The 12,474-nt window shown below is 50.9% G+C and overlaps 1 protein-coding gene across 1 annotated transcript in view; it reads left to right on the forward strand.

Annotated features, from left to right (window-relative positions):
- Window positions 1–10,296, forward strand: part of METTL16 (methyltransferase like 16) — a 22,269-nt gene extending 11,973 nt beyond the window's left edge. Inside the window, exons 6-9 of the mRNA XM_015424534.1 lie at window positions 1,989–2,058; window positions 3,882–3,971; window positions 8,330–8,503; window positions 8,602–10,296. Coding sequence (XP_015280020.1) covers window positions 1,989–2,058; window positions 3,882–3,971; window positions 8,330–8,503; window positions 8,602–9,207 — 940 coding nt within the window. The 3' untranslated portion in view covers window positions 9,208–10,296. The remainder of the gene's footprint in view (window positions 1–1,988; window positions 2,059–3,881; window positions 3,972–8,329; window positions 8,504–8,601) is intronic.
- The last annotated feature ends 2,178 nt before the right edge of the window (window positions 10,297–12,474 follow it).

The following is a 12,474-nucleotide window of genomic DNA, read 5'->3' on the forward strand; positions in this document are numbered from 1 at the left end:
CCTACCCCAAAAATAAGCGCTAGCAGGATTTCTATGCATGTGTGGTATAAGCCCTAGTGTGTCTTCTTGAGAAAAAATAAATATAAGACAGTGTCTTTATTTTCGGGGAAACACGGTAAGTAAAAAAGGGAAGAGGGAGAATTATTCCCTTTTTTACTTACATACTTTATTAAAATGTAAGACTCTAGACTGACAGATAACAAACAGCAGTAACATAGAGATATACAGCTTGATCAGAGATTACAGTATGTAAAACCATATAAATATATGGTGGACTAGGAGCAAGGCCCATTGTAGGAACAATACAACAAGCCCTAGAAAGACGGGAGACCTCCCCGGGGCCCCGCCCTGGACGTGCTGGCGAGACCCCAGAGCAGCGGTATGGGCCACCACCGGGCCCCTTTGTGCGCATGCTTGCCGTCCTCCGGGCAGCGGGAGGAGCAGCATCAGCGTGAGGGCCCTCCTCCAGGTGTGGCAGACGGGGTGCTGGTCACCTCTGAGGAGAATAAGGGACATCCCCCCACTGCTGGCCCCATGGCTCAAGGGGTGAGGGAATGGCCTGGCACTGGCTCCCTGGACAGCCGCAGCCTCGGGGCCGCGTTGAGCACTCTCCGCGTTGGCGGTGCACCGGCCCCGGTGTGGGGGCAGGCCGGGCAGCGAGGTGGATTGGGGCTGGGCCGGCAGCAACGACAGGCACAGCGGTGAGAGGATCGGTCCCCAGTCACTCCCCCCTCCCAGCTCAAGGGTGGAGGGGTGACGGAAGGGGCTACCACTGCCTCCTTGCCCGGCTGGGTGGCGGCATCCATTGGGCCGCCTCCACCGCCGTCAGCCCTGTGGCCCCTGGCGTCCAGCAGCCTCGAGTCGGCCTCAGCTGACAATAAAGGCTGAGGCGTCGGCAGGATTGGCCTGGGTCTCGTCTGCGTCGTTGCCAAACTCCCCTTCACTGAGTGCGGCACGTCCCCACCACTGGGCCCGTGAGCATCCAGCCACCTCTCCGTCTTCAGCTGGTCCTGCAAATGGTGAGCCGCGGTGACTCGTGCCATTGCAGGCTCTCTGCCATTTCCCTGTGTTCCCCCGTTGTCTCGCAGTCGGTCTCCTCATCCTCTGGCCGCTGGAAAGCCCGTCTTGTCCCTTGGCTCCCAGCACAGTGAGGCTGAGACTCCACTCCCTGCCCCAGCTCCCTCCAGAGTGAGGGCGAAAGGCTGCCCACCAGTTTGGTGGGCGGGGCCGTGCCCACACAGTGAGCCACTGCAGCCACGGGATTGGGAGTCCATGAGAGTGGCAGCTGAGCAGGCCAAAGGCTGTGGGAATGTGTCCAGGAGTCGCACCAAAACTCTTTTATATATAAAGAGAGATATTCTTTAGGGAAAATATACAATTTTTATAGAAGGAATACAATTTTGACACTGTTCTATTATATAATATACAAAGCATATGTATAGAGCACAAAACAAGGTAATGAGGAGGAGGAGGAAGCAGACAGAAAAGTGGAGGTAGCTATTCTAAAATGTCAATATAATCAGGGAAATCAGTCCAGCAGTTGCTTCATAATGGGTACTGATTCTCTATTAAATCTGTTTGATTTGTGCTGTTAGTCAAAATCTATATAACATGCAATACCCCCAAAGGGAGGAATTCTTTTTTCATACATGAAGTTATCAGAGCTTTGGCAGCTTGTCAGCATTGTCATGATGAGTTCTCTGTGAGCTTTAGGAGTTGTTTTACTCTCCCACAGATTGAGAAGGACCATTTCTGGTTTTTTTGGGATATTATACCCCATATATTCCTTGATTTGCTGTAATATCTGGGTCCCAAACCCGTGTACTTTCATGCATTCCCACCATTCTCCGTTTTCCAGCCTTTGGTCTCTCCCTCTCTCTCGCATGGCTTCCCCTCCTCTGTACTCCCACGCCCCCGTTTTTTTTTTAAAAATGCAGCTGCTGACTACGATAGAATGGCCTAACTCTTTAAAAAACCTATTTTAACAGGTGGTACAGTTGCATGTTGGGAAAGAAATGCAGCTTGGCGCCGTTGAAAGAGGAGCTTCGAATCCATGGCGTGAGTATGTCTCTCCTTGCTCTCTCTGTTTCGTGACCCACCTTGAGTCTCAGCAGGGAAAGGCGGACTGCAGAAGGAAATAAACAGGCACACAACAGCTGCCTGTTCCTTGTGTTTTTGTAGTCATGCCGTCCCTTGTACGAAAGGCACTTCCGTGGTGCAGCTGCTAGGAAATCTAGGACCTTTGAAGGGAAGCCCCATTGAAGAACCACAACAGGGCCTTGTGTGTGCGTGTGTGTTGACTTGCGTATCTGGGGTGAGCCTAACATTAGCACCTGCAGGTGCTCACGTTTGGAAAACGCTGAACCCTGCCGCTGCCTCCCACGGTCGTGTCGGGTAATTTTCTCAGCTGATCCCTGAAGTGACCAAGGGAAGATCAGCTACATGTGCCTTCTTCTGTGCAAATGAGACCCTTCAGAACAGAAAAGAGAAAAACAACAACCCCACACACACATGAGCTTGATTTCTAAATGTGGTAGACGCCTGAGGACCACTGGTCTGATCCAACAGGGCTCTTCTTGTGTTCTTAGGAAAGCCTCGGCCTCTGTGCCCTGTTGTTTGCCCTCCAGAGGCACTGGTTGGCCACTGTGTGGGACAGGAGGCTGGACTAGATGGACTGCTGGTCTGACCCAGCAGGGCCCTTCTTCAGTTCTTACGAACTACACAGTCTATGTCCCCATAGGGCCCTCTGAGCTCTGCCTGCTTGCTAGTCTCCCAGATGGCATCCTGGACTTAGGGATCAGCTGGACTTAGGGAACAGGGTTTGCCTCTGCCTTCCCGTCATCCCTGTTTCTCTCTGCTATTCATTCTGCACTCCTTCTCTGTTGTAGTAGACCTGAGGGCCCGCTCTGTGCGTGCAGGACAATGTGGTGGTGAAGGCTTGAGGTGGCAGAGAGTGGGGCTATACTACTTCAGACTGCAGGTGGGGAAATGCCTTTTCCTTTTTCCGGTGCTTCCCATAAGTGGGGGGAAACTCCATGCTGGAAGAAAGCCAGCAGGTCAAGCGGCGAAGGTTCTAATCCCGCCTTTTCCTTGCCTTGCTAGATTTCTGAAAGCAGAGAGTGCCTTTCTGCGGGGGAGCATTCAGTATTGCAGTCTCTTCCTCGCAGTCCGGAATAATGCAGTCCATTCTGTTCCCACCCTCTGCACATGTGGGGTTATTCCGCTGCATGCGTCCGTCCTGCCAGCGTGCATTTCATAGGGATGCACGACACAGGAGGCGGCTTCTCCTGCTGTAAAGGTAAAGGTTTCCCTTGTTCGAAAGCCAGTCGAATCCAACTTTAGGGATGCGGTGCTCATCTCCATTTCCAAGCCGAAGAGCCAGCTCTGTCCAAAGACGTTTCCATGGTCATGAGGCCGGCTAGTAGACACCGAGGCGCACGGAACGCTGTTACCTTCTCACCGAAGTGGTACCTATTTATCTACTTGCAATTTCTTGCTTTCGAACGGCTAGGTTGGCAGGAGCTGGAGCCAGACACGGGAGCTCACTCCGTCATGTGGCACTCAGGTCTCGAACTGCTGAACTACCGATCTTTCCGGTCTGCAGTTTCAGCGTCTTAACCACTTGAGCCACCGCAGCCTGCTGCACAGCTCAGCAAAAAAGCTCTGAGGAGAAGGACTGCGTAATCATTCTCTTTTTCTCATGCCTTATTGTAAGACTTAAGTCAGTGGGGTAAGCCCAGAATCTCTCTGCCTAGGGTGGCACCGTACATCAGGGTGAGGGCGGCTTGGGGTTTCGTTCCAAAGTTTCTTGGTGGCCAGGATCACTTTTAAAAAATAATTGAGGAAAGGTTGTTGACTTAAGATACTTTTGCCCGGTACAGGTTCCGAAAGTTACCCACACCGAATTCTGCCAGGGCCGGACCATGAGGTGGGCACTGGCATGGAGCTTCTATGAAAACGTCAAGGTGCCGGTAAGCGTCCGTCCCTCTCCCTTCCCCTCCCCTTTTTCTTTGCCCTCTTGCCTTACATTCGAACATGGATTTTGTGTAAGAGTTGACAAGCCCCAACACTCCTACCTGGGAAAGCCAGTTTGGTGTCATGGTTAGGAGCGCGGAGTCTAATCTGGGAGAACCAGGTTTGATTCCCCACTCCTCCACAGGCAGCTGCTGGGGTGACCTTGGGTCAGTCACAACACACAACACCACAAACCTTTATTGGCATAACAACAGCATCAGCCTTAGGTACAGAGGCGGTAGGCCCGCAAAACAGTTAATTCACTACCCCTTCTGCCGAAAAAGAACTTCTCCTCCTATACGTTCTGTAAAGGAAGTTGGCCACCTCTTCGGTGGTATCAGCCCTGCTTGAGGCTAGAAGGTTCATTATCTTACTTTCCTCAGATTTGCCCTCCAGGGATCGCAGTCTAGGGACGAGGTGATAAGCATGTAAATCCTGGTAAAGTCCACAAGACAAAAGTACACGGTCCATTCCTTCAATCTCCTTTAGCCCACAGGGACAAAACCTATCCAGGAATGGTATTTTTTAAAATCTCCCATATAACACAGCTGAGGGGAGCACATTAAAACTGGCCAGCGTGAATACCCTTCTAATATAGGGATCAATCAGACAGGGAAAATACTCTGGCAGCAGCCCGTTAAGAGAAATCCCCCAATGAATGGGAGAGCAGTGCCCAGTAGCAAGGCTTCTAAGTTCTTGCATCGGGTCAGTCACAAGTTCTGTCAGAGCTGTTCTCTCAAGAGCAGTCCTCAAGAGAGCTCTCTCAGCCCCACCTACTGCTCAGGGTGTCTGTTGTGGGGAGGGGAAGGGAAGGAGACGGGTCTGATCCAGCAGGGTTCTTCTCGTGTTCTTAACGATTGCTTTTCTCCAAGAAGTGCCGCTCGAAGCCCCCTTGAGCGCACAGAATGCCTGGAGCGGTTCCCTCTGTCTCCCAGCCGTGGCTTTATTCTTTTACAAGAGAGCCATGGTTCTTAACCCCTGGCATGTGTTTGATAGGCTCTGGAATCAGTTTTGAGAGGCGAGAGCGGGCAGTGCCCTAGAGAGTAGAAAGGATGTGTGAATATCCATTCCCTTGCCAAGCTGGCGGAGGGCTGGAGCCACGCACACTTGCGAACGGCACTGTTTACCTTGGCCGGGGCTCAGGGCCCGGGCAGATGGCACTAAATGGTTCTTTAAGCAAGGGCACCATCTGCCTGGCAGTCCACTCCCGCCAGGTGAGTCGGCCGCTTCCAGCAGTCAGACTGATGCTTGAGCATAGGCGGGTGCGGAACGAAGCGCCATGCTGTCCTCGGGCAACTGATGTTCTCGGCAGAGTAGTTCGTCACCCCCCTTAGTCTGTTCTGATTGATGAGAAAGGGAGACAAACCCTGGATGAGCCCCCCCGGGGGGGGGGACACTGCCCAATCCTGGATGAGCCCCGGGGGGGGGAGACACTGCCCAGCTAAGAGGCCCCCCCCAAGGAAGACTTTATCTCGTTGTTTTGGTTTACGTTGCATTTTAAAATGTGGCGGCAGAAAGTGCCGTCAAGTCACAGCCGACGTAGGGCCAACCCTGTAGCGTCTTCAAGGCGAGAGACGTACGGAGGCAGCTTTGCCATCGCCTGCCTCTGCGTGGTGACCCTGGAGATCTGACGAGATTGGGCTTGCCTGGGCCATCCAGGTCGGGACGTTTTAAAAGACTGTAGTATCAATATCCAATTAAAAGTACTGCAACTGTAGTTCAGGTTTCCTTTCCCTTTCCAGTTGCCTTTTCTCCCAGGCTGGGGAGTTCCCAAAGACCTCATCCTCCTGGCAGTTGAGACTGAGCAGAAGAAGAAGAGATTGGATTTATACCCCGCCCTTCACTACCCAGAGGAGTCTCGGAGTGACTTACAAACTCCTTTCCCTTCCCCTCCCCACAACAGACACCCTGTGAGGGAGGCGGGGCTGAGAGAGCTCTGACAGAAACTGCTCTTTCTCAAGAACAGCTCTTATCAGAGCTACGGCTTGCCCAAGGTCATCCAGGCAGGTGCAAGTCCAAGGTCATCCAGCCAGGTGCAAGTGGAGGAGTGGGGAATCAAACCCCGTTCTCCCAGATTAGAGTCCGCACACCAAACTGAGGATGGAAAGGTACCTCAAAGCTGAGTTAGTGTGAGCTCATCCACAGTTTTTTAGCCTCCGGCTCACGCATCTTTGTCCTAGCTCAGGAAGGAGGGCTCCAGAGCAAACGAATGTATGCAGGAGCCCAATCGTTCGCTCACAACTTTAATGCTGGTAGCTCACAAAGTAGAATTTTTGCTCACAAGACTCCCCAGCTCAGAGGGAGCATTGCCCCTGATGGTACTTTGCTGCTTAATGGTTGCTGAGCTATGACTGCTAAAACAGAGGGGCTTTAGCCACTCTGGCAGTGCATCACTTTCAGGGAGTTGGGGCTCTGCTTTTATGCTCAGGAATACAGCTGTGGAGGTGCCAGCTGCTGTTAAAAGGGGAATTGGACGAGATTCACGGGGGAAAGGGTCTGTTGGTGTCTGCTAGCTGCGGGAGCGACCCCTGTGAAAATGCCCAGCAACCGGCGCTCAGCGGGCACACCGCCCCTTGAGCCCAAAGAGGACTTCTGGTGAACTTGAAAGCTTATTCGCTGCTTTGCTGACATCTTTAGTGGTCCTAATTAAAAAAATATAGCATGTCATGCCCCTCTCCATAACTAAATTTTAAAAATGGCGTGGGTCCCGAGTACCTGAAGGATTGCCCTTCCCTACATCATTGCCCCTGATGGTACTTTGCTGCTTAATGGTTGCTGAGCTATGACTGCTAAAACAGAGGGGTTTTAGCCACTCTGGCAGTGCATCACTTTCAGGAAGTTGGGGCTCTGCTTTTATGCTCAGGAATACAGCTGTGGAGGTGCCAGCTGCTGTTAAAAGGGGAATTGGACGAGATTCACGGGGGAAAGGGTCTGTTGGTGTCTGCTAGCTGCGGGAGCGACCCCTGTGAAAATGCCCAGCAACCGGCGCTCAGCGGGCACACCGCCCCTTGAGCCCAAAGAGGACTTCTGGTGAACTTGAAAGCTTATTTGCTGCTTTGCTGACATCTTTAGTGGTCCTAATTAAAAAAATATAGCATTATGGTTACTGTCATGCCCCTCCCCATAACTAAATTTAAAAAATGGCGTGGGGCCGAGTACCTGAAGGATTGCCCTTCCCTACAGTAGCTCACCCGTTAAGATCTACCTCTCAGTCCCTGCTCTGTGCCCCGCCTTCAGAGGTGAAGGTCAGCTACGCTGCCATATTGTTTATGGGCTGAGGGGGCACCCGCCTGACCTGTGTACTAATGGGTGCTGCATTCCTTTCCCTGCATAGCTTCTCCTGTTATCTGTAACCTTGTACCACTGTCTAGTTGTAGTGTCTTCATATTAATCATGTGGTAGCCCCTTGCCTTTGGAAGGCCCTGTGCCTTTACTTTCAACACTGGGCTGAAACACATAATGTAGATGCATGTACCTCCTTGATGATAGTACGTGTTTTATGGAAGTTGAACAATCACCAGTTATCTTACAAAAGACATCAGTATAGCGGGGGACATGAGGGAGATGCATTGCGGGAAGCCTTTCGGGGGAGGGAGGGAAAAGGTAATATCTAACCGATTGATAAAAAGATTAGCGGGTGGTGGCTACAGGTGCAGGGCCTTTTCTGTGGTAGCCCCTTGCCTTTGGAAGGCCCTGTGCCTTTACTTTCAACACTGGGCTGAAACACATAATGTAGATGCATGTACCTCCTTGATGATAGTACGTGTTTTATGGAAGATGAACTATCGCCAGTTATCTTACAAAAATCTTTTCTTACAAAAGACATCAGTATAGCTGTAGTTGCAGGTTCATGTAATGTATTCTCCAGTTCCTCCATTGTGGGGTTGTTTTTCCCCAGTACTAGTTGTTGTTACCACATAAGACACCATTTATTTATAGAATTTGTATTAAATACAGATCCTCTGGCAGTTTGGTGTAGTGGTTAGGAGCGCGGACTCTAATCTGGGCGAACCGGGTTTGATTCCCCACTCCTCCACATGCAGCTGCTGGTGTGACCTTGGGTCAGTGACAAGTTCTCTCAGAGCTGTTCTCGAAAGAGCTCTCTCAGCCCCACCTACCTCACAGGGTGTCTGTTGAGGGGAGGGGAAGGGGGAAGGAGTTTGTAAGCCACTCTGAGACTTCTTTGGGTAATGAAGGGCAGGCTATAAATCCAATCTCCTCTTCTTCAATTGGAAAATAATATAATAATAAAATAGTATTTTGAGCTATCCCAAGCAGAATAGAATAATTGTGCATGTCTTTCCCCCTCTTTCAGTCACCCCCTTCCAAGAAAAGAAAACTAGAAAAGCCTCGGAAACCGATTACATTCCTGGTTTTGGTGTCAACAATGAAAGAGTTGGCTATTAAAGCTTCATCCATGGGACTGGATGCTTCTGAAGGGACGGAAGCAGTGGCGGCATGGATTAAAAAAATCCTCCGTGACCTGAAGGTATATTCGCCGTAACGGGCGCATTTTTTGAAAGTGACTTTTCTTTAGGAAGCAGTGCATGATTCTAAAGATCCGGTTCTTGTTTACTTTGGAAACAGGTTCAATACAAATGTCTCCCTTGCGAAAAAGACGAAGTCAGCCTGTTCCTGACGGCCCTAGAAAACTCCTGGATTCATTTGAGGAGAAAGAAAAGGGAGCGGGTCAGACAGCTGCGTGAACTTCCCCGCGCGTCCGTCGATTTCCTGCAAGCCCCGGAAGAGAAAGAGAACCCCCAGAAAGATTCCAGTAGAACCGTAGAATGTGAAGAGAACGAGACCGGAAGCACGGAAGGAGGCTCCCGGGAACATGAAGCCCCCGAGGCCGATAGTCTAAATAGTTCCTCTCCCGTTCAGGAAGGAAACAGCCAGGCCCGTACTGAGGAAAGCGGGCAAGCCAGACAGACAGCAGTTGCCTTAGCAGGCGCCGAAGAATCCAGTGGCGCTAAGGAGTCCCGAGCTTTCGGCACCGCTAGCCAAGCCGCCGCAACCGGGCCACGTGCCAGCGTCTTGAACGAATGGTTCCTTTTCAAGTGCGTCTTAAATGTGAAGAGCGAAGGGGAGGATTTCTTGGTAGAAATGCACTGGGTCGAAGGGCAGAACCGGGACTTAATGAACCAGCTGTGCACCTACTTAAAGAACCAGATTTTCCGGCTGGTTGGGACCTGAGTGTTTCTTGTAAGAAAAGAAATGATACTGGTCTTGTTTTTGTAATCCTTGCTTTAGGGTCTGTATGGTTGACGACGCCTTTGCTGGGGAAGCGACTGTTTTTAAAAACCACCGCTTTTTTAAAAAAGTGCGTGAAACCTGGGGGGGGGGGCGCTCGAATGACGCCAGAAACCTAGACGGGACGGAAGCAGTCTTAGCTACCGAGCTGCGCTTACAAAGTGGCACTAGGTCGATGTTTATAGGGCAGAGCCAGTGGTCGGTTCTTCAGCAGAGCTGTGTTCTCTTCACAGTTGTTCTGTACCTGTTTTCCTTGAAAAGTTCCCACAAATACACCTGCCTCTTGGATCACTGTTGCCTGTTCAACTCAGTCTCATTCCTCAGCATAATATAGGTCTGCCTTTGGCAAACTGGGAATCTCTCTGCTGGTGGCGCTCTAATGTAACCCGGGAGCATGCATGTGTTCTGATGCCCAAGCACCAAGAGGATCCGAATAGCGAGGCGTACTGTTGTAGCAGCATTCTCAGAAATAACTTTTGGACCCAGTGGGTACTGTACGTAGCGCTGGGCTGCAAGGACTCTCCGTACGTGAAATGTTCATTGCTTGCAGCCATCCTGTGTGGTGCCGGCTCGCTCAGAAGAAATTGTCTGGGAATTGAAAGAGCGCGTTAGAGCGGTGTCCGAAACAAACCCCAGCCGGAGCCATTATTGCAGAGTATTACATTTAGTGGAAACTGTACAGCAGGGCTCGGTGCAAAGCTGGGAGGGAAATTCTGTACTTAACCGTTCCGTTGAAATGTTTACGATCAGTTTCAAAATTAAGCTGGGAGTTGAACTCAAGAGCGGTCCAGATTTAGCTGCTGCTGCTACCGTCCAGGTCTGTTCTGTTGAGAGTTAACAAAGTTCCTCCGGCAAAGGGGAAACGGGGTCACATATCCCTGCCACAGTTCCCCCCCCCAAAAAAAACCCCCACGCCTGGCCCTTTCCTCTCGAGTAGTAGGGTTGCTTTGTGAACTTAATTGATCGCCGTATTTCTCTACTGCTTTTCCTCGCTACTCAAAGGTGTTCACAGTGAAACAATACAATATTTTCTCCCCAACTCCGGTTTGTGAAGTGCTGGCAGCTTGTTCTCTTGATTGTGAGTGGAGACGGGCTGTGGCACCCGCCTCCGCTGCTGTACTGTGCTTCCTTCTCGGTTGGGCTTTGTGGAGTGTATCTGTGCTGGACGTCAGTTCATCTTCGAGGTTTCTCAGCAGAATGGAGAGCAATGCTCCCTCTAAACTGTGGAGTCTTGTGAGCAAAAATTCTACTTTGTGAGCTACTGGCATTAAGGTTGTGAGCGAGCGATTGGGCTACTAGTGTTCCCTCTAAGCTGAGTTCGTGTGAGCTAGCTCACAGTTTTTTAGCCACCGGCTCACACATTTTTGCCTTAGCTCAGGAAGGAGAGCTCCAGAGCAAACTAATGTATGCAGCAGCCAAATCACTCACTCTGAACTTTAATGCCAGTAGCTCACAAAGTAGAATTTTTGCTCACAAGACTCCACAGCTTAGAGGGAGCATTGGCTACTGCATAAATTAGTTTGCTCTTGAGCCTTCCTTCCTGAGCTAAGACAAAAATGTGTGAGCCGGAGGCTAAAAAAGCCTGTGAGCTGGCTCACACTTACTCACCTTAGAGGGAACCCTGATGGAGAGATAATTGTGTCCAAAGCCTCCAATGCGTTAACGCGGATGAGTTACCCCTCATAAAGAGATGGAATTCCAGCCTGTTTCAGTGCTCCATTTGTGGGATTTATAGAACTGAGTCACCGTTTTACTGCACGGAGCGCTCAGCGTGAATAACAATAAAATCCGAAAGCAGTCACAAAATACAGTAACAGTGTGACCACAGAAACCAAAGTGTTGCATTTCGTTAATGCTGTTCGGTGTTCAGAAAATGCATTCGTCTACAAGTGCAGCAGCTCTGCAAGCTTTTGATAAAGAGCAGAGAAGGCCTGGCCCTGGGACCCCTGGCAGCAGATCCAGAAGAAGGGTAGCACTTTTTTATAGACAGGTATGCAGAACTTAAGGGCTGCAGTGGCTCAAGTGGTTAAGAGGCTGAACTGCAGACCAGAAGGTCAGTAGTTCAGCAGTTCGAGACCCGAGTGTGCCGCATGACGGAGTGCGCTCCCGTCTCTGCCCCCAGCTCCTGCCAACCTAGCAGTTTGAAAGCAAAAAATTGCAAGTAGATAAATAGGTACCACTTCAGTGGGAAGGTAACAGCGTTCCGTGTGCCTCGGCGTCCAGTCACGCTGGCCACAGGACCACGGAGAAGTCTTTGGACAGCGCTGGCTCTTCAGCTTGGAAACGGAGATGAGCACCACATCCCTAGAGTCAGATTCGACTTGCTTTCGAGCAAGGGAAACCTTTACCTATGCAAAACTTCAGGCTGTTAAAGGCAAGCTCCGGCTCCTCCAGTTGGCCCCCAAATGACCTGATAGCCAGATAAAACTGTTGATGGATACCATCAGGCCCATAGCCAGGATTTTGTAGCTTGTGGGATTGGTGGGGCTGCCAGTTTTGCCATTATTTTTCTGTCTGTACACAACCATCTGTACCCCTTTTTCTCCCTTGCTCGAAAGCCTGTCGAATCCAACTCTAGGGGGCGGTGCTCATCACCGTTACCAAGCCGAAGAGCCAGTGCTGTCCGAAGACTTCTCCGTGGTCCTGTGGCCGGCATGCCTAGATGCCGAGGCGCACGGAACGCTGTTACCTTCCCACCGAATCGGTACCTATCTACTTGCAATTTCTTGCTTTCGAATGGCTAGGTTGGCAGGAGCTGGGGCCAGAGACGGGAGCTCACTCCGTCACGCGGCACTCGGGTCTCAAAGTGCTGAACTACAGACCTTCCGGTCTGCAGTTCAGCGTCTTAACCTCTGAGCCACCACAGCCCCGATCTTGTAGTAGGTTCTCCCAGATGCAAAACCCACTTGGCAGATATGGGGGGGGGGAGGTGAGGCAGGAAAGGGAGCCTCATATTGATGCTTCTCCCTCCCTCCCACCCATTCCTTCCCTCCTTGCTCTCCCTGGGCCTTTCCCTAGAACAATCTGTGATCCTTTTGTCTCTTCTGTATAAGTCCTCAGTGTATTTAACCCCTCCCCAAGCCACACAATAACCAAATGTCTGTCTTCCAAGACTGAAATGACTTACTTGAGAGTAAACCCTCCCAGGATCTGTCTGCAAGGCTTTTCTCTACAGTGTCCCCCCCCCCTCTTCATTTTGGTGTCGTGGTT

The sequence above is a fragment of the Gekko japonicus genome, unplaced genomic scaffold (genome assembly GCF_001447785.1).
Source record: "Gekko japonicus isolate JY-2015 unplaced genomic scaffold, Gekko_japonicus_V1.1 scaffold274, whole genome shotgun sequence".
Classification (NCBI taxonomy): domain Eukaryota; kingdom Metazoa; phylum Chordata; class Lepidosauria; order Squamata; family Gekkonidae; genus Gekko; species Gekko japonicus.